This window comes from Bombina bombina, chromosome 10, assembly GCF_027579735.1.
Source record: "Bombina bombina isolate aBomBom1 chromosome 10, aBomBom1.pri, whole genome shotgun sequence".
NCBI lineage: Eukaryota > Metazoa > Chordata > Amphibia > Anura > Bombinatoridae > Bombina > Bombina bombina.
In genome coordinates, this window is record NC_069508.1 from 17,710,118 (window position 1) to 17,729,720 (window position 19,603).

At 37.9% G+C, this 19,603-nt stretch overlaps 1 protein-coding gene across 1 annotated transcript in view; it reads right to left on the reverse strand.

The window, feature by feature from the left end:
- LOC128641198 (uncharacterized) overlaps window positions 1–19,603 on the reverse strand; it is a 434,766-nt gene that overhangs the window by 407,775 nt on the left and 7,388 nt on the right. The window contains exons 2-3 of the mRNA XM_053693764.1: window positions 7,403–7,573; window positions 341–517 (exon numbers count right to left, since the gene is read on the reverse strand). Of these exons, the coding sequence (XP_053549739.1) occupies window positions 341–517; window positions 7,403–7,573 (348 nt within the window). The remainder of the gene's footprint in view (window positions 1–340; window positions 518–7,402; window positions 7,574–19,603) is intronic.

The window sequence follows — 19,603 nt, forward strand, 5'->3', positions numbered from 1 at the left end:
CCATACGGAGCTTGATAAATGGGCCCCTAAGGGGTAGATTTATTAAGCAGCGGGTGTTCCTTTCTACGCCCAAAGATTCCGGCTCACTGGAAATGTAAGTTAAGAAGCAGCGCTCGTAAGAAGGTGGCGGACTGCAATTATCCCGATCCGATAGAGATGATTGACACCCCCTGCTAGCGGCCAATTGGCCACAAATGTGCAGGGGGTGGCATTGCACAAACATTTAAAAAATTTCAAGAAATGCTTGTGCAATGTTGAATATCCTCCTGGCAATTGATAAATTTACCCCTAAATATACTAGTGCTGGCACAACTTATTATAAGGAAATACATTTACTTACTGATACATTTCATTGGAGGGGACCAGCCGTTCTTTGTGCATGTTCTTGGTAAATTAGCATCACCCTCTAATTGGAATCCACGATCACATTGCACCTTAATGGTCTCTCCCTCTTTGTACATAACCTTAGGCTGTGTAACTTGCCCATTTATTACTCTATCAGGATAGCAAACGATTTCTGGAAATAACAACAACAAAAATATCATAAATTAAAGAATTTAAAATATGAGGAAAGAATTAAAGGGACATAATACTCATATGCTTAAATTGACATAATACTCATATGCTTAAATGGACATAATACTCACTCATATGCTTAAATGGACATAATACTCATTTGCTAAATCACTTGTAACTGATGCAGTATAACTGTAAAAAGCTGACAGGAAAATGTCACCTGAGCATCTCTATGTAAAAAGGAAGTTATTTTACCTCACAATCTCCTCAGCTCAGCAGAGTAAGTTTTGTGTAAGAAGATATACTCAGTTACTGCCCAGCTGCAGGTAAAGAAAAATAAAGAAAGAAATGAACAGCAGCCAAAAAGCATCAACAGTGCTGAGGTCATGGACTCTTTTACTGTGATCTCATGAGATTTGACTTAAAGGGACAGTATACCCTCATTTTCATATAACTGCATGTAATAGGCACTACTATAACGAATAAGATGCACAGATACTGATATAAAAATTAGCTCTGTTGGAAAGCCCACTGCAAGTGGGAAATAAGACCCCCCCCCCCCTTCGTTTGCATATGAAAAGACCCTTTAAACAAACAGGAGCAAGCTGGAGTAGGTAGCTGACTGTATTCTCATAAAACTTTAGGGCTTGGTTAGGAGTCTGAAAATCAGAGCAATGTTATTTAAACATAAAAAAACTATACATTTAAAAAAAAAAAAAAACTTTATGGGCTATATAAATAGATCATCTACAAAACGTTTATGGGAAGAAAAAATGAGTGTATAATGTCCCTTTAACTTTTATGAGATTTCATGGTAAACTTTCTTAAACTGAATTGGGAAATAACATGAGGCTCAATCCCTGAGCTGTCCCGGGACAGACGTAAGGATTTGCTGCTTAGAAGTCCTTTACAATGGGATGTGGCTAATGAGGAACTTTTGAGGCAAAATATCTTTCTTTTTTACATAGAGATGTTCAGGTGATATTTTCTAGTCAGCTTTTTACAGCTATGCTGCATTACTTTCAAGTGTTTCAACATTTGGGTTTCATGGCCCTTTTTAACCAAATAAATAATATTTAATATTGCAACAATAAAAATAACTGCTTTATGTGTTTATTGGCACCACTATTGATGCTCTATGGAATTTGCCTTTGTTTTGATTAATTAGCAAATTTAATAAATTCTTTGTTTCCAATAAGGCAGCAGGTATATTTACAATGCAGTAAGTTAATTTACTAGAATACCCTTTTAAAGCACTCTTATGTTCCAAAATTATATTATGTGCGTGGTTGTGTTTATTTAAAAATGTATAAAGCATTAAACTCATCATGCTTGGGTTTACAGCAGGGGCGTATTTTGGCCTAGGCAAACAAAGCACTTGCGTAGGGCAGCAGATTGGGGTGGGTGGGGACACTTTTTCAGTCTCAGTTGTGTTAACTAGCTGTAACTGTGTGTGTGTGTATGTGTGTGTATGTATGTGTGTGTGTGTGTGTATGTATGTGTGTGTGTGTGTGTGTATATATATATATATTGCACACTTGTACTAATTCAACCCACCCGAGTGTTTGCAAGCCCTGGTGTATATTTAATATTATGGCCAGCAAAGGCCCAAAAGCTGGGGGGGGACAACATAATTTTAAGTGCCTAGGGCAGCACAAAACCTAAATACACCATGGGTTACAGTGATAATTGCTATTATAACATATATACCAATGACTGATCTCTTAGTAGTCCTTTATTAGTTTTTGATAAATAAAGCTTCAATTAAATATATATATATATCCCTTGCAGTTACTAATATTTTACTACAGATTGTACCTTCCCATGACATATTTCACCATAGTATATAGCTTATTTTTTATTTTATTTTTAGAACAATTTGGAACAATTTTTAATTTAAATAATGGGATACAGTGATTTTGAAAGAAAGCTTTATTAAATATACGAGTACCGGATTTAAAAAAAAAAATGTGCAAACTGCAGCATGGGTGGCAATTAGCACTACAGATTAATGGTTATATACGCTGATCTATATGACCACACTTACGTGCGCTTGCCCATTATTTACTATAAAAAAGCAGGGATTTAACTGATGAATAGTGCAGCACTAAGAGACTGTATTTAGTTGATAAAAGGGACACTAAACACTAAATCAATGCTAGGTAGGATGATGCATTCAAATAAAAGATTAGTCTGAGAATAATAAGCAGATGTCGTTTTTTTTAAAGTTTCATTAGCTGTTTAAATATTGACAAAATAAGTGTAACATTTCCGGCTCGCCGGAAACAGAATTTAAGAAGCAATGTTCGTAAGACCCCTGCTTCTTAACTTGTCCACCACGTTTAGGTGGCGCACTTCAATCATCCTGATCTGATCAGGATAATTGACACCCCCTGCTAGCAGCCGATTGGCTGTGAATGTGCAGGGGGCGGCATTGCACAAGCATTTAACCAGAAAATGTTTGTGCAATGTTAAATGCCGACAGCGTTTGCTACAATGAATCATGTTCGCTTGACCCATAATAAATCTACCCCTTAGTGTCTATAAAACAATGGGAGCTGCCATGTTGTAACTTAGGTTACTTTCTATGCTGTGGTCAATTAGGGACAGTAATAAACAGGTCACTAGAGTGTGCAGCCAATGGCTGTGTGGAATATAAGGGTGTTCTGCACTTCCATTTCTTACAGGAACTGAAAAGCTCACAATTGCAGAGTGGAATTACAGGAAAAGGGGAAAAATAAATAATGAAAATATAATCACATAGTTTTATATATATATATATATATATATATATATATATATATATATATATATATATATATACATAATATATATACATACACAAAGAGAGAAGCACACTCACAGGAACGAACAACTGTCTCAATACCATTGTTAGCCTGTTCTATCTGAATCATGAAATAAATAATTTGGGTTCATTGTCCCTTTAAATGAATGTTAGAATAGTGTACAAATACTCAAAATTCGAAACAAATATACGAATGTGTTGAAATTAGTTTAATTTTCTGAATGCTACAAAACATTCACCCATCCCTAACCAGCGCACTCTGTTTAGTAGGTCTGCTACTGCATGCGCTGCTCTTGTCTCTCCTTCACATACAGAAATGCACAGAACATCCCTTGGAGAAGTAAAACACTATCTGCCTCTTTAGAATACTGTGAGGGATCTCTCAGTGCTGCAGGTTCATGTTAAATCATCTCATCTGCTCAGAGAGCTTTAAATCAGCAGGCTTTTCATTCAGTATGTTGCTCTTTAAATGTATTAATAACTAACGGCTAGATTACGAGTTTTGCGGTAAGAGCTGCTCTGTGCTAACTTGCAAGTTATTTCCACCGCTCACCTCCCTATAGCGCTGCTATTACAGGTTTTCAAAAACCCTGCGTTAGCGGGCAATATGGCAGCATTAAGCTCCATTGAGCTCCATACCACACTCAAATACCAGCACTGCTTTGAGCTGGTTTTACGTGCTCGTGCACGATTTCCCCATAGACATCAATGGGGAGAGCCGGCCAAAAAAAAGCCTAACACTTGCAATAAAGGAGCTTAAAACTCCGTAATGCAGCCCCATTGATTCCTATGGTGAAAGAAAAGTTATGTTTACACCTAACCCCCTAACATAAACCCAGAGTCTAAACACCCCTAATCTACTGCCCCCGACATCGCCGACACCTACATTATACTTATTAACCCCTAATCTGCCGCCCCCGACATCGCCGACACCTACATTATATTTATTAACCCCTAATCTGCCGTCCCCAACATCGCTGCCACCTACATTACACTTATTAACCCCTAATCTGCCGCCACTGACATCGCTGACACCTACATTATACTTATTAACCCCTAATCAAACGCCCCTAACATCGCCGCCACCTACCAACACTTATTAACCCCTAATCTTCCGCCCCCAATGTCGCTGCCACTATACTAAAGTTATTAACCCCTAAACCTAAGTCTAACCCTAACACCCACTTACTTGAACATAATTAAAATAAATATAAATATAAATTACAATTAATACCTAAATAATTCCTATTTAAAACTAAATAAATACTTACCTGTAAAATAAACCCTAAGATAACTACAATATAACTAATAGTTACATTGTATCTATCTTAGGTTTTATTTTTATTTCACAGGCAAGTTTGTATTTATTTTAACTAGGTAGACTAGTTAGTAAATAGTTATTAACTATTTACTAGCTACCTAGTTAAAATAAATACAAATGTACCTGTAAAATAAAACCTAAACTGTCTTACACTAACACCTAACCTTACACTACAATAAAATAAATTACATTAAATACAATTAACAAAATTACAAAAAAAAAACAAATACTAAATTACACAAAATAAAAAAGAAATTATCAAGTATTTAAACTAATTACACCTAATCTAATAGCCCTATCAAAATAAAAAAGCCCCCCAAAAATAAAAAAACCCTAGCCTAAACTAAACTGCCAATAGCCCTTAAAAGGGCCTCTTGCAGGGTATTGCCCCAAAGAAATCAGCTCTTTTACCTGTAAAAAAAAATACAAACAACCCCCAAACAGTAAAACCCACACAACCAAACCCCCAAAATAAAATCCTATCTAAAAAACCTAAGCTCCCAATTGCCCTGAAAAGGGCATTTGGATGGACATTGCCCTTAAAAGGGCATTTAGCTCTTTTTCAGCCCAAACCCTAGGCTAAATATAAAACCCACCCAATAAACCCTTAAAAAAACCTGACACTAACCCCCGAAGATCCACTTACAGTTTTTGAAGACCGGGCATCCATCCTCAACGAAGCCGGGAGAAGTCTTCATCCAAGCGGGCAGAAGTCCTCAACGAAGCTGGGAGAAGTCTTCATCCAAGCGGGCAGAAGTCCTCAACGAAGCTGGGAGAAGTCTTCATCCAAGCAGCAAGAAGTGGTCCTCCAGGCGGGCCAATAGGATTGAGCTTGCATTCTATTTGCTGATTGGAACAGCCAATAGAATGTGAGCTCAATCCTATTGGCTAATTGGATCAGCCAATAGGATTGAAGCTCAATCCTATTGGCTGACTGCATCAGCCAATAGGATTTATTCACCTTTAATTCCGATTGGCTGATAGAATTCTATCAGCCAATCGGAATTCAAGGGACGTCATCTTGGATGACGTCATTTAAAGGAACCTTCAGTGTACGGCTGGGACCGTATGAAGAGGATGCTCCACGCCGGATGTCTTGAAGATGGAGCTGCTCCGCGTCGGAAGGATGAAGATAGAAGATGCCGTCTTGATGAAGACGTCTGCCCGCCTGGAGGAAGACTTCTTGCCGCTTGGATGAAGACTTCTCCCGGCTTCGTTGAGGACTTCTGCCTGCTTGGATGAAGACTTCTCCCAGCTTCGTTGAGGATGGATGTCCGGTCTTCAAAAACTGTAAGCGGATCTTTGGAGGTTATTGTTAGGTTTGTTTAAGGGTTTCTTGGGTGGGTTTTATTTTTAGCTTAGGGTTTGGGCTGAAAAAGAGCTAAATGCCCTTTTAAGGGCAATGCCCATCCAAATGCCCTTTTCAGGGCAATGGGGAGCTTAGGTTTTTTAGATAGGATTTTATTTGGGGGGTTTGGTTGTGTGGGTGGTGGGTTTTACTGTTGGGGGGTTGTTTGTATTTTTTTTACAGGTAAAAGAGCTGATTTATTTGAGACAATGCCCTGCAAAAGGCCATTTTAAGGGCTATTGGCAGTTTAGTTTAGGCTAGGGTTTTTTATTTTGGGGGGCTTTTTTATTTTAATAGGGCTATTAGATTAGGTGTAATTAGTTTAAATATTTGATCATTTCTTTTTTATTTTGTGTAATTTAGTGGGGTTTTTTTTTTTGTAATTTAGTTAATTGTATTTAATTAATGTAATTAAATTAATTCTAGTGTAAGGTTAGGTGTTAGTGTAAGACAGGTTAGGTTTTATTTTACAGGTAAATTTGTATTTATTTTAACTAGGTAGCTAGTAAATAGTTAATAACTATTTAGTAACTAGTCTACCTAGTTAAAATAAATACAAACTTGCCTATTAAATAAAAATAAAACCTAAGATAGCTACAATGTAACTATCAGTTATATTGTAGCTAGCTTAGGGTTTATTTTATAGGTAAGTATTTCGTTTTAAATAGGAATTATTTAGTTAATGATAGTAATTTTTATTTAGATTTATTTTAATTATATTAAAGTTAGTGGGTGTTAGGGTTACACTTAGGGTTAGGTTTAGGGGTTTATAACTTTAGTATAGTGGCAGCAATTTTGGGGGCAGCAGATTAGGGGTTAATAATATTTAACTAGTGTTTGCGATGCGGGAGTACGGCGGTTTAGGGGTTAATATGTTATTCTAGTGGTGGCGATGTCGGGAGCGGCAGATTAGGGGTTAATAATTTTATTTTAGTGTTTGCGATGCGGGAGGGCCTTGGTTTAGGGGTTAATAGGTAGTTTATGGGTGTTAGTTTACTTTTTAGCACTTTAGTTATGAGTTTTATGGTACAGCTTTGTAACGTAAAACCCATAACTAATGACTTTCAGTTTATGGTATGGATCTTGTAGTTATAGGCTGTACCGCTCACTTTGTGGCCGGACAGGCAAACTCGTAATACCGGCACTATGGAAGTCCCATTGAAAAAGGACTTTTTTAAAGCTGCGGTAGTTACTTTGCGTTACGGCCAAAAAAGTGTGCGGTACAGATATACCTGCAAGACTCGTAATAGCAGCGGTAGTGAAAAAACAGCGTTATGAATCTTTTTCACTCATAACGCAAAACTCGTAATCTAGCCGAATGATAATAGTGATTTTAAAAACCATACTAAATACACACAGTAAAATTACAGCAGCTAAATAACTACTATTTCAGATCATAATAATTACTGACCTACACACGACGGCTCAGGGCTCCAGCCATTTCCAGTACAAGTGGCTTCTGCATTTCTCTCTGATTTGAACCCAGGATTGCAGCTGTAGGATATTCTGTCGTCTTCTTTGTAAATATTCTTAGGATTTGTCACAACTCCTTTAGATATTTGTGGCTTCTGACAAGATATTTCTATGTAGGAAAAATATCTGTTATTAACCATTACGTAAAGCAGCAATATATCCAAGTATGGGAGAAACTGTTCTTGTGATTTTACTTCTGGCACATAACTGCTTGTATTATTTACTATATAGTGTAATTTGATCACTGGTTTTATGTAAGATATTATAGAACTAGAAAAAGCGCAGAGAAGGGGCCAAAGGTTGATAAAGGGAGGGGGAACTTCCGGGCGGCGGCCATGATTGGCAGCCATGATAGGTCGCAGTTTTGAGTTCTGCTCCAGCCTTGATGATCTAGCATGACAAAATAACTTATCATGATGCCACCTGGCATGACATTTTACACACTATAAATGAGCTAATCATCCTCCTTCTGATGATCCCACACATGTTAAGTTAGCTGTTAGCACCAGAGCTTTTTTTGAGGTTGTGGCCTCCCACCAAAACCCCAGTAGAGTTCCTTCGGGCCTCTGTCATATCACAATGCCATATCACAATGCCAAGGGTGTGTTGCAATACATATATATAAAATTCATCTGAGATTATATTTTTCTACTTGAGACTAAGATACATAGGGGGAGATTTAATAAGCAGCTTTCACCAAGCGAAGTTTCCGTCTCGCTGGAAACAGAAGTTAAGAAGCAGCTGTCATAAGACTGCTGCTTCTTAACACTTCAATCACCCCAATCCCATCCGATAGTAATGATTGACGGTCCCTGCTAGTGGCAGATTGGCCACGAATGTGCAGGGGGCAGCATTGCACAAGCATTTCACCAGAATTATGTCCGCTCAACCCATAATAAATCTACCCTCTAGTGTTTGGGAGAATGGTGGAAATCTATATGGCTATGCAAACCTTACTAAAGGACTTTGAGCGCAAGATGTGCAATAGATTTGATCGTCTACTGTCTTTAATGGAAGACGTACATGCAGGGAAGGTTTCTGATGATCCTGAGTTGGAGGCATCTGCTGCTCATCCTGTACAGTGCAGCAACACAAAATTTATCAAAAAACAGCTCCCTGGGGAGGTAGATGCTGTCAGCTTACCGATGGGAACTTCTGTTTGCCACTTACCTACATCTACGACCCTAGTTCAGAGGGATGTGGCCGGCCCTCAGAAAAAGGATGTTGAATACAAAAGGGCTTGGAGGAAATGCCCTTTGGAGAGAGATATGGGACAACTGATTATGGCGCCTCAGGAGCAGACAAAAAAGGCTTCTACTGGTACATCTGGACCTCCTAGATACCCAAACAAGCCTGAAGGTCTTCAACCCATCCTGGTGATGCTGCGCAACCCCACTACAGATATGCATCAAGCAGTATTGTATTCCTACGGATGTGCAAAGAGAAACCCCCCTTATATTCTACGTTATGGGGACAGATGTGTACCAGCAGTATGGGAGAAAAATGCTCTGTCAAGTCTTCAGCTCAAACCTCATTATCAACTATGCCACTCTTATAAAACTGGAGTCAGATGACTGGGACACATTTGGGACTTGAGTCAGTATAAGGCTGGTGTATTTATCTGTCTAGGCTGCTGCCTCCAATTTGTTTATTGTTTATTTTCATTTTTTATAGATTTCCTTTGCCCTCTTTGTTGCCTACATTATCAGTTAAGATGACTCTTTATTACGATTAGATAATCTGATTCTAGGAGACCATACTTTTTCTATTATTTTACACAATATACTCTAGATCCCCCAGCAAGGGTGAAGCATTCAGCCTCCTTTAAAGGTGATTATTTTCTTACGCCTAGATTTAGAGTTCTGCATTAGCCGTCCAAACCAGCGTTAGGGGGTCCTAACGCTGGTATTGGCTGCCCACTGGTATTTAGAGTCTTGTAGGTAAGGGGCTAACGCTCACTTTCCAGCCGTGACTTTTCCATACCGCAGATCTCCTTACGTCAATTGCGTATCCTATCTTTTCAATGGGATCTTTCTAACGCTGGTATTTAGAGTCTTGGCTGAAGTGAGCGTTAGAACTCTAACGACAAAACTCCAGCCGCAGAAAAAAGTCAGGAGTTAAGAGCTTTATGGGCTAACGCCGGTTCATAAAGCTCTTAACTACTGTGCTCTAAAGTACACTAACACCCATAAACTACCTATGTACCCCTAAACCGAGGTCCCCCCACATCGCCACCACTATAATAAAATTTTTTAACTCCTAATCTGCCGACCGCACACCGCCGCAACCTACATTATCCCTATGTACTAACAATTAACTATCAAAGCGCCAAAATAAGGCAGGGTCTGAAACTCAAACTCTATATTGAATCAATATTTATTACAATATGGATATAAAATGGATATAAAATTATTCCTTCGCTAGAACAATATAAAACATATAAAACATAAAATGGATAACAGTTGCTATGTGTTATCACTTTTTTGCTAAAACCTGGTATTATATTACAATGATTTACAACTCAGATTAATACAATGAATTAAAAATAAAAATACTATGATGTTCCCTCATGGATCCATGTTAACAGTCTAAGATAGTTCCAACAATAAAGATTGTTTTTGTGGTTAGGGTAAACCAATAGATCTATGGGTTTATTTCCCCAGTATAGTTAATGTCGTTAGGCACTATGGTTAGGATTCCCTTTTATCCTCATTGGATCAATCAAGGTTATTAACTACCACAGTTATTCAGATCTGCTTGGCTCAATGCACAATGTTGTTTCCTACACTGCCTTTGAGGTCCTCTAGCAGATCTAATTTCTCAGCGGATTACCGCTTGAGTGCAGCAAGTTGCCGCTTTTATAAATAGTTAATATTCAACGTAGGAAATACAGGTTTTAATAAATATAGATATATTGGCTGTGCGCTAATCTTCAATCGGTGAAAAACAATTTTGGTGATGGTGACAAAAACCACTGTGATTAAAAATATATATAGTCAAACACTAAGTTAAAGTTGTCAGTTTTGTTTTGTTATATTTTTAATCACAGTGGTTTTTGTCACCATCACCAAAATTGTTTTTCACCGATTGAAGATTAGCGCACAGCCAATATATCTATATTTATTAAAACCTGTATTTCCTACGTTGAATATTAACTATTTATAAAAGCGGCAACTTGCTGCACTCAAGCGGTAATCCGCTGAGAAATTAGATCTGCTAGAGGATCTCAAAGGCAGTGTAGGAAACAACATTGTGCATTGAGCCAAGCAGATCTGAATAACTGTGGTAGTTAATAACCTTGTTTTAAGGATTGATCCAATGAGGATAAAAGGGAATCCTAACCATAGTGCCTAACGACATTAACTATACTGGGGAAATAAACCCACAGATCTATTGGTTTACCCTAACCACAAAAACAATCTTAATTGTTGGAACTATCTTAGACTGTTAACATGGATCCATGAGGGAACATCATAGTATTTTTATTTTTAATTCATTGTATTAATCTGAGTTGTAAATCATTGTAATATAATACCAGGTTTTAGCAATAAAGTGATAACACATAGCAACTGTTATCCATTTTATGTTATATGTTTTATATTGTTCTAGCGAAGGAATAATTTTATATCCATTTTATATCCATATTGTAATAAATATTGATTCAATATAGCGTTTGAGTTTCAGACCCTGCCTTATTTTGGCCCTTTGATAGTTAATTGTTAGTTTGAATATTTGTGTATTGACCACTAGGGGTCAATTTATCTTAGCTAGGGGTCAGTGCAATAAGGCGCTAGGTGATCTTTTTATCTATTCTGAATTGTCCCTATGTACCCCTAATCTGCTGACCCTAACATCGCCGACACCTACAAAATATTTATTAACCCCTAATCTGCCCCCCCTCAACATCGCCGCTACCTACCTACACTTATTAACACCTAATCTGCCGACCGGACCTTGCCGCCACTATAATAAATGTATTAACCCCTAAATCGCCTCACCCCCGCCTCAAAAACCCTATAATAAATAGTATTAACCCCTAATCTGCCCTCCCTAACATCACTGACACCTAACTTCAAGTATTAACCCCTAATCTGCCGACCGGACCTCACCGCTACTATAATAAATGTATTAACCCCTAAAGTTAAGTCTAACCCTAACACTAACCCCCCCAAGTTAAATATAATTTTTATCTAACAAAATAAATTAGCTCTTATTAAATAAATAATCCTATTTAAAACTAAATACTTACCTGTAAAATAAACCCTAATATAGCTACAATATAAATAATAATTACATTGTAGCTATTTTAGGATATATATTTATTTTACAGGCAACTTTGTATTTATTTTAACCAGGTACAATAGCTATTAAATAGTTAATAACTATTTAATAGCTACCTAGTTAAAATAATTACAAAATTACCAGTAAAATAAATCCTAACCTAAGTTACAATTAAACCTAACACTACACTATCAATAAATTAATTAAATAAACTACCTACAAGTACCTACAATTATCTACAATTAAATAAACTAAACTAAATTACAAAAAAAAACAATCACTAAATTACAAAATAAAAAAACACTAAATTACAAAAAATAAAAAAAGATTACAAGAATTTTAAACTAATTACACCTACTCTAAGCCCCCTAAAAAAATAACAAAGCCCCCCAAAATAAAAAAATGCCCTACCCTATTCTAAAATAAAAAGTTTTCAGCTCTTTTACCTTACCAGCCCTTAAAAGGGCCTTTTGCGGGGCATGCCCCAAAGAAAACAGCTCTTTTGCCTGTAAAAAAAACATACAATACCGCCCCCCAACATTACAACCCACCACCCACATACCCCTAATCTAACCCAAACCCAACTTAAAAAAACTAAAACTAAGCCCCTGAAGATCTCCCTACCTTATCTTCACCACGCCGGGTATCACCGATCCTTCCAGAAGAGGCTCCGAAGTCTTCATCCTATCCGGCAAGAAGAGGTCCAAAAGAGGCTCCGAAGTCTTCATCCTATCCGGCAAGAAGAGGACACCCGGACCGGCAAACATCTTCATCCAAGCGGCATCTTCTATCTTCATCCATCCGACGAGGAGCGGCTCCATCTTCAAGACCTCCGGCGCAGAACATCCTCTTCTCCTGATGACTAGACGACGAATGAAGGTTCATTTAAGGAACGTCATCCAAGATGGCGTCCCTCGAATTCCGATTGGCTGATAGGATTCTATCAGCCAATCGGAATTAAGGTAGGAAAAATCTGATTGGCTGATTGATCGGAACAGCCAATAGAATGCGAGCTCAATCTGATTGGCTGATTGGATCAGCCAATCAGATTGGACTTGAATCTGATTGAATCAGATTTTTCCAACCTTAATTCCGATTGGCTGATAGAATCCTATCAGCCAATCGGAATTCGAGGGACGCCATCTTGGATGACGTCCCTTAAAGGAACCTTCATTTGTCAGCTAGTCGTCGGGAGAAGAGGATGTTCCGCACCGGAGGTCTTGAAGATGGAGCCGCTCCTCGTCGGATGGATGAAGATAGAAGATGCCGCTTGGATGAAGATGTTTGCCGGTCCGGATGTCCTCTTCTTGCCGGATAGGATGAAGACTTCGGAGCCTCTTCTGGACCTCTTCTTGCCGGATAGGATGAAGACTTCTTCGGAGCCTCTTCTGGACGGATCGGTGATACCCGGTGTGGTGAAGATAAGGTAGGGAGATCTTCAGGGGCTTAGTGTTAGGTTTTTTAAGGGGGGTTTGGGTTAGATTAGGGGAATGTGGGTGGTGGGTTGTAATGTTGGGGGGGTATTGAATGTTTTTTACAGGCAAAAGAGCTGTTTTCTTTGGGGCATGCCCCGCTAAAGGCCCTTTTAAGGGCTGGTAAGGTAAAAGAGCTGTAAACTTTTTATTTTTGAATAGGGTAGGGCATTTTTTTATTTTGGGGGTCTTTGTTATTTTTTTAGGGGGCTTAGAGTAGGTGTAATTAGTTTAAAATTCTTGTAATCTTTTTTTATTTTTTGTAATTTAGTGTTTTTTTTGTAATTTAGTGTTTGTTTTTTTTGTAATTTAGTTTAGTTGATTTAATTGTAGATAATTGTAGGTACTTGTAGGTAGTTTATTTAATTAATTTATTGATAGTGTAGTGTTAGGTTTAATTGTAACTTAGGTTAGGATTTATTTTACTGGTAATTTTGTAATTATTTTAACTAGGTAGCTATTAAATAGTTATTAAATATTTAATAGCTATTGTACCTGGTTAAAATAAATACAAAGTTGCCTGTAAAATAAATATTAATCCTAAAATAGCTACAATGTAATTATTATTTATATTGTAGCTATATTAGGGTTTATTTTACAGGTAAGTATTTAGCTTTAAATAGGAATAATTTATTTAATGAGATTTATTTTATTTCGTTAGATTTAAATTATATTTAAGTTAGGGGGGTGTTAGGGTTAGGGTTAGATTTAGCTTTAGGGGTTAATACATTTATTATAGTAGCAGCGAGGTCCGGTCAGCAGATTATGGGTTAATACTTGAAGTTAGGTGTCAGCGATGTTAGGGAGGGCAGATTAGGGGTTAATACTATTTATTATAGGGTTTTTGAGGCGGGAGTGAGGCGGTTTAGGGGTTAATACATTTATTATAGTGGCGGCGAGGTCCGGTCAGCAGATTAGGGGTTAATAAGTGTAGATAAGGTAGCGGCAACGTTTGGGGCGGCAGATTAGGGGTTAATAAATAGGGGTCGGCGATGTTAGGGGCAGAAGATTAGGGGTACATAGGTATAATGATGTAGGTTGCGGCAGTGTCTGAAGAGCAGATTAGGGGTTAAAAGTGTAATGCAGGGGTCAGCGATAGCGGGGGCGGCAGATTAGGGGTTAATAAGTGTAAGGTTAGGGGTGTTTAGACTTGGGGTACATCTTAGGGTGTTAGGTGCAGACTTAGGAAGCATTTCCCCATAGGAAACAATGGGGCTGCGTTAGGAGCTGAACGCTGCTTTTTTGCAGGTGTTAGTTTTTTTTTCAGCCCAAACTGCCCCATTGTTTCCTATGAGGATATCGTGCATGAGCACGTTTTTGAAGCTGGCAGCGTCCGTAAGCAACGCTGGTATTTAGAGTTGCAGTGGCGGTAAATATGCCTGTACGCTCCCTTTTTGGAGCCTAACGCAGCCCTTCAGAAAACTCTAAATACCAGAGTTGTTTAAAAGGTGCGGGGGGGGGGGGGAAACATGCGCACCCCTTCTAACGCAAAACTCTAAATCTAGGCGTTAGCTTTTAGGCACTTGCAGTTGGATATTCCTTATTAGCAGCAGAGGGATTGTGTAGGGTGGCCCTGAATATTCATATGCAGATATTCTAACTTAAAATCGCTCTATCAGGATAATGGAGTACCCTATACTTTTTAAATGTTATAGCAAGTTTATTTACTCACTAAAATAAATTTTCATGGCATCCAGTTTGATAAAATTGCTCTTACAAATCTTTTCTGTTGACTGATGTAATGATCTTACTAACACTCAATATTTAATCCAAGTGACTAACACCTATTGATTGTTGGCAGTTAGGCACCAATATGGGTACCTCTCCTGTAGTTCAAAGTCTTCTTGTAATGGCCAGTTTTGCTGCCCAAATTTGATAGATAATCACGCTTACTATCACAGCCTTAAAGGGACACTGAACCCAAAATGTTTCTTTTGTGGTTCAGATAGAGCATGCAATTTTAAGCAACGTTCTAATTTACTCCTATTATCAATTTTTCTTTGTTCTCTTGCTATCTTTATTTGAAAAAGAAGGCATCTAAGCTATTTTTTGGTTTAGGCTCTGGACAGCACTTTTATTATTTTTTTATTGGTGGATGAATGTATCCACCAATCAGCAAGGACAACCCAGGTTGTTCACGAAAAATGGAACGGCATCTAAACTTACATTCTTGCATTTCAAATAAAGATGCCAAGAGAATAAAGAAAATTTGATAATAGGAGTAAATTAGAAAGTTGCTTAAAATTTCATGCTCTATCTGAATCACGAAAGAAAAAAAAAATTGGGTTCAGTATCCCTTTAAGCTAAATGGTATACTGCAGAACTGTTATATTAGACATTTAATCTTGTGTATAGTTTTGTTGGGCTACTATACTTTACTACGTCTCTAAGATACACTATGGTTTTTATACATACTCATATTTACATGTGAGGTTTAGGAATAAAATGTTTACTGCCTTTTTTTTCAAATTTTGTTACAGGCCTGGGTTAAAAATCATATTGCCATTCTCCAGTTTTCTGATGGTATACATGATGTACCATATCTCTTCTCACAAGTGGTATTCGTCATTGTATATAAGTCTCTTATTAACAGTTTGACACTCACTCACGTCTGTTTTATACTGCCATACCTCCTAAGATATGTAAGTGTCTTATTCTACTAGAATTGTTATACTAATAAGGGCCCAAAAGTGGTCCAATGTTTCATACCCCCTAAAATCCCTCTACATTCTGACTATATAGTTAGAGGTCCAAGATTGGCCTTCCTTTTCCAATGAGGGATGTTTTTTCCTCATAGTATAATGCTAATGGAAGATTGTGACTACCAGGCTGGAAACAGCAGTCTCTCAGTCTAACTAGATCCATATAATGTTGGGGACTCTAATATTCCTTAGGTTTTGGATCATTATGTATCCTCAATATTCTTGTACATGCACATATTCATACTGTGTGATTTTTCTCTGCTATGCCTGTAAAGCTTTCTTTTGTTACCTCAAAACAAAATATTTTAAAAAAAGTTGATAAGGGGAATGGGAGATTTGAGTTATGAAGAAAGGCTGGAAAGTTTGTAATTATTTACACTGGAAAGAGGTGTCTCCTAGGTAATATGGTTACATTGTATAAATATATACAGCAGGGGTCAGCAACATTGGCACCCCAGATGTTTTGGAACTACATTTCCCGTGATGCTGAGATACTCTTTATGCTGCCAGATGTTTTGGAACTACATTTCCCGTGATGCTGAGATACTCTTTATGCTGCCAGATATTTTGGAACTACATTTCCCGTGATGCTGAGATACTCTTTATGCTGCCAGATGTTTTGGAACTACATTTCCTGTGATGCTGAGATACTCTTTATGCTGCCAGATGTTTTGGAACTACACTTCCCGTGATGCTGAGATACTCTTTAGGCTGCCAGATGTTTTGGAACTACATTTACCATGATGCTGAGATGCTCTTTAGGCTGCCAGATATTTTGGATCTACATTTCACATTAGGCTGTCTGAGAATCAAGGGAAATGTAGTTCCAAAACATCTGAGGTGTCAAGGTTGCTGATCCCTGATATACAGGAACAATATAAGCAATTATCAGCTGATCAGTTTATTATCAGTAGGATTGTACAAAGGATAAGAGGTCATGCTAAGACAGCGGTCGCCAACCAGTGGTCAGTGAGAAGATGTTGGTGGTCCTTGACACCATCAAGCAGGAATTAATCTCCTCTGATGGTGTCACCCCCGTCGTGCTGCAACTCCCTGCAGTGCCTGGCTGGACATTAGTGAAAACCAGGAGAGAAGGAGTTAAATTACAATCTCCCTACGCACGTTGCGTAGTACTGCGTAACTTGCGTAGCTAGATTGTATTTTTAACTCCTCCCGCCCGGCACACTGCTCAGAGGAAGATGCTTCCATTCTAAAGCCAGCAGTCTTGGCTTGAAATAGTGGAATTAAAGTATATAAAAAATAAAATCTTACAACAAAAAAAATCTCTCTTATATTTCATTTATTTTGTTCCTTTTACCTGTCTCTTTGTAGTAGTTTTCCTAATTCCTTCAGATGGACTTACATCACTGTTTGTCTTCCTCCCCTCCATCTTCTTTTTTTTATTTATTAAATATTAATTATTTTTCATTCTAATAATTTTCCCGCACACAAAGCCATTTCACCTGAATTCTAGTAATTGCCATCGAGCAGATCAGCCATATCCCACCAGTATTATAGTAATTGCCAGTAACATCAGTCGTGGTTAGCTCACATCCATATTGAGAGCTTTCTGATATAAACGTAATTTATGACTCTGATGTCTGTCCATGATCATAAGTAGTTTTGAATAATTCCTAACTGGGGAGGTAACTTGGAAGTCTTGTGGTCATTTTAAACATAATCCTTTTTTTCTCTTTTTCTGCCTCTCTGTTTCCAGCTCAAAAGTTGTCACTCACCCTTCATCTGTCATTTGGAAGTATTCTCTCAGTTGTGTCATTCAGTTAATTCCAAAAAATAATTCTTAAAAATGTGTAAATATATACGTAATGTAAACTTAGCTATGGTTATACTAGCTATGTACAGAATGTGTATGTATGTATATATATATATATATATATATATATATATATATACATACACACACACACACACACATATTATAGAGGTTTGTACCTTTTAAAACAAAATCATGTTAGTGGTCCACAGGATTCAAAATTGTGAGTTTAGTGGTCCCTGAGGTCCGAAAGGTTGGCAACCGCTGTGCTAAGAGACTTAGATTAAAGATTAATATTTCACCTACAGCAGCGCAAGGGGCTCTTTACAGTAAGATCAATATGTTTAAAATTGTATATTCAATCTGAATCATAAAATAGTATTTTTTATTTTTTTTGCAAATTTAAATGCAGTTCAAGCAAGTAAATCAGCCACAAGTTTTCTTCACTTGTTTGTTAAGTAACTTTATTTTAATACTATTACCCCCACTTATGAAATGCTGGAAGGACAAGGTTAAGTCCTTGCAAACTGCCACCCCTCATCATGAGCAAATGCTTGTGAGGTTGTGTCAACCAGTTGTGCGAGAGCAGGTCTTGTCAATCATCCCAATTGGATCTACTTCCACAGCTTCATACATAGGGCCCTATGTTGCTTTATCACACAATATCAAGCTGCTAACATGGCCAGAGGCGTAACTAGAAACTCCGGGGCCCCGGTGCAAAAATCCATAAAGCCCCCTATTCATAAGGACCCACAGTCACCTATGTGCACACACACACTGTGATATTAATATTTCACAAGATATGACACTAGAGAGTGTACTAGTTGGCACACAATCGGCTAGATTTAGAGTTTTGTCGGTAACGACCCGCGTAGTTAACGCTGGCTTTTTTTCCCCCGCACCTTTTAAATACCGCTGGTATTTAGAGTTCACAGAATGGCTGCGTTAGGCTCCAAAAAAGGAGCGTAGAGCATAATTTACCGCCACTGCAACTCTCAATACCAGCGGTGCTTACGGACGCGGCCAGCTTCAAAAACGTGCTTGTGCACGATTCCCCCATAGAAAACAATGGGGCAGTTTGAGCTGAAAAAAAACCTAACACCTGCAAAAAAGCAGTGTTCAGCTCCTAACGCAGCACCATTGTTTCCTATGGGGAAACACTTCCTATGTCTGCACCTAACACCCTAACAAGTACCCCGAGTCTAAACACCCCTAATCTTACACTTATTAACCCCTAATCTGCCGCCCCCGCTATCGCTGATACCTGCATATTTTTTTAACCCCTAATCTGCCGCTCCGTACACCGCCGCAACCTACATTATACCTATGTACCCCTAATCTGCTGCCCATAACACAACCGACCCCTATATTATATATATTAACCCCTAATCTCCCCCCCCCCCCAACATCGCCGCCAGCTACCTACAATAATTAACCCCTAATCTGCCGACCGGACCTCACTGCTACTATAATAAATGTATTAACCCCTAATCCGCCTCACTCCCGCCTCAATAACCCTATAATAAATAGTATTGACCCCTAACCTGCCCTCCCCAACATCACCAACACCTAACTTCAAGTATTAACCCCTAATCTGCCGACCGGACCTCACCGCTACTCTAATAAATGTATTAACCCCTAAAGCTAAGTCTAACCCTAACACCCCCCTAAATTAAATATAATTTAAATCTAACAAAATAAATTAACTCTTATTAAATAAATTATTCCTATTTAAAGCTAAATACTTACCTGTAAAATAAATCCTAATATAGCTACAATATAAATTATAATTATATTGTAGCTATTTTAGGATTAATATTTATTTTACAAACAACTTTGTATTTATTTTAACCAGGTACAATAGCTATTAAATAGTTAATAACTATTTAATAGCTACCTAGTTAAAATAA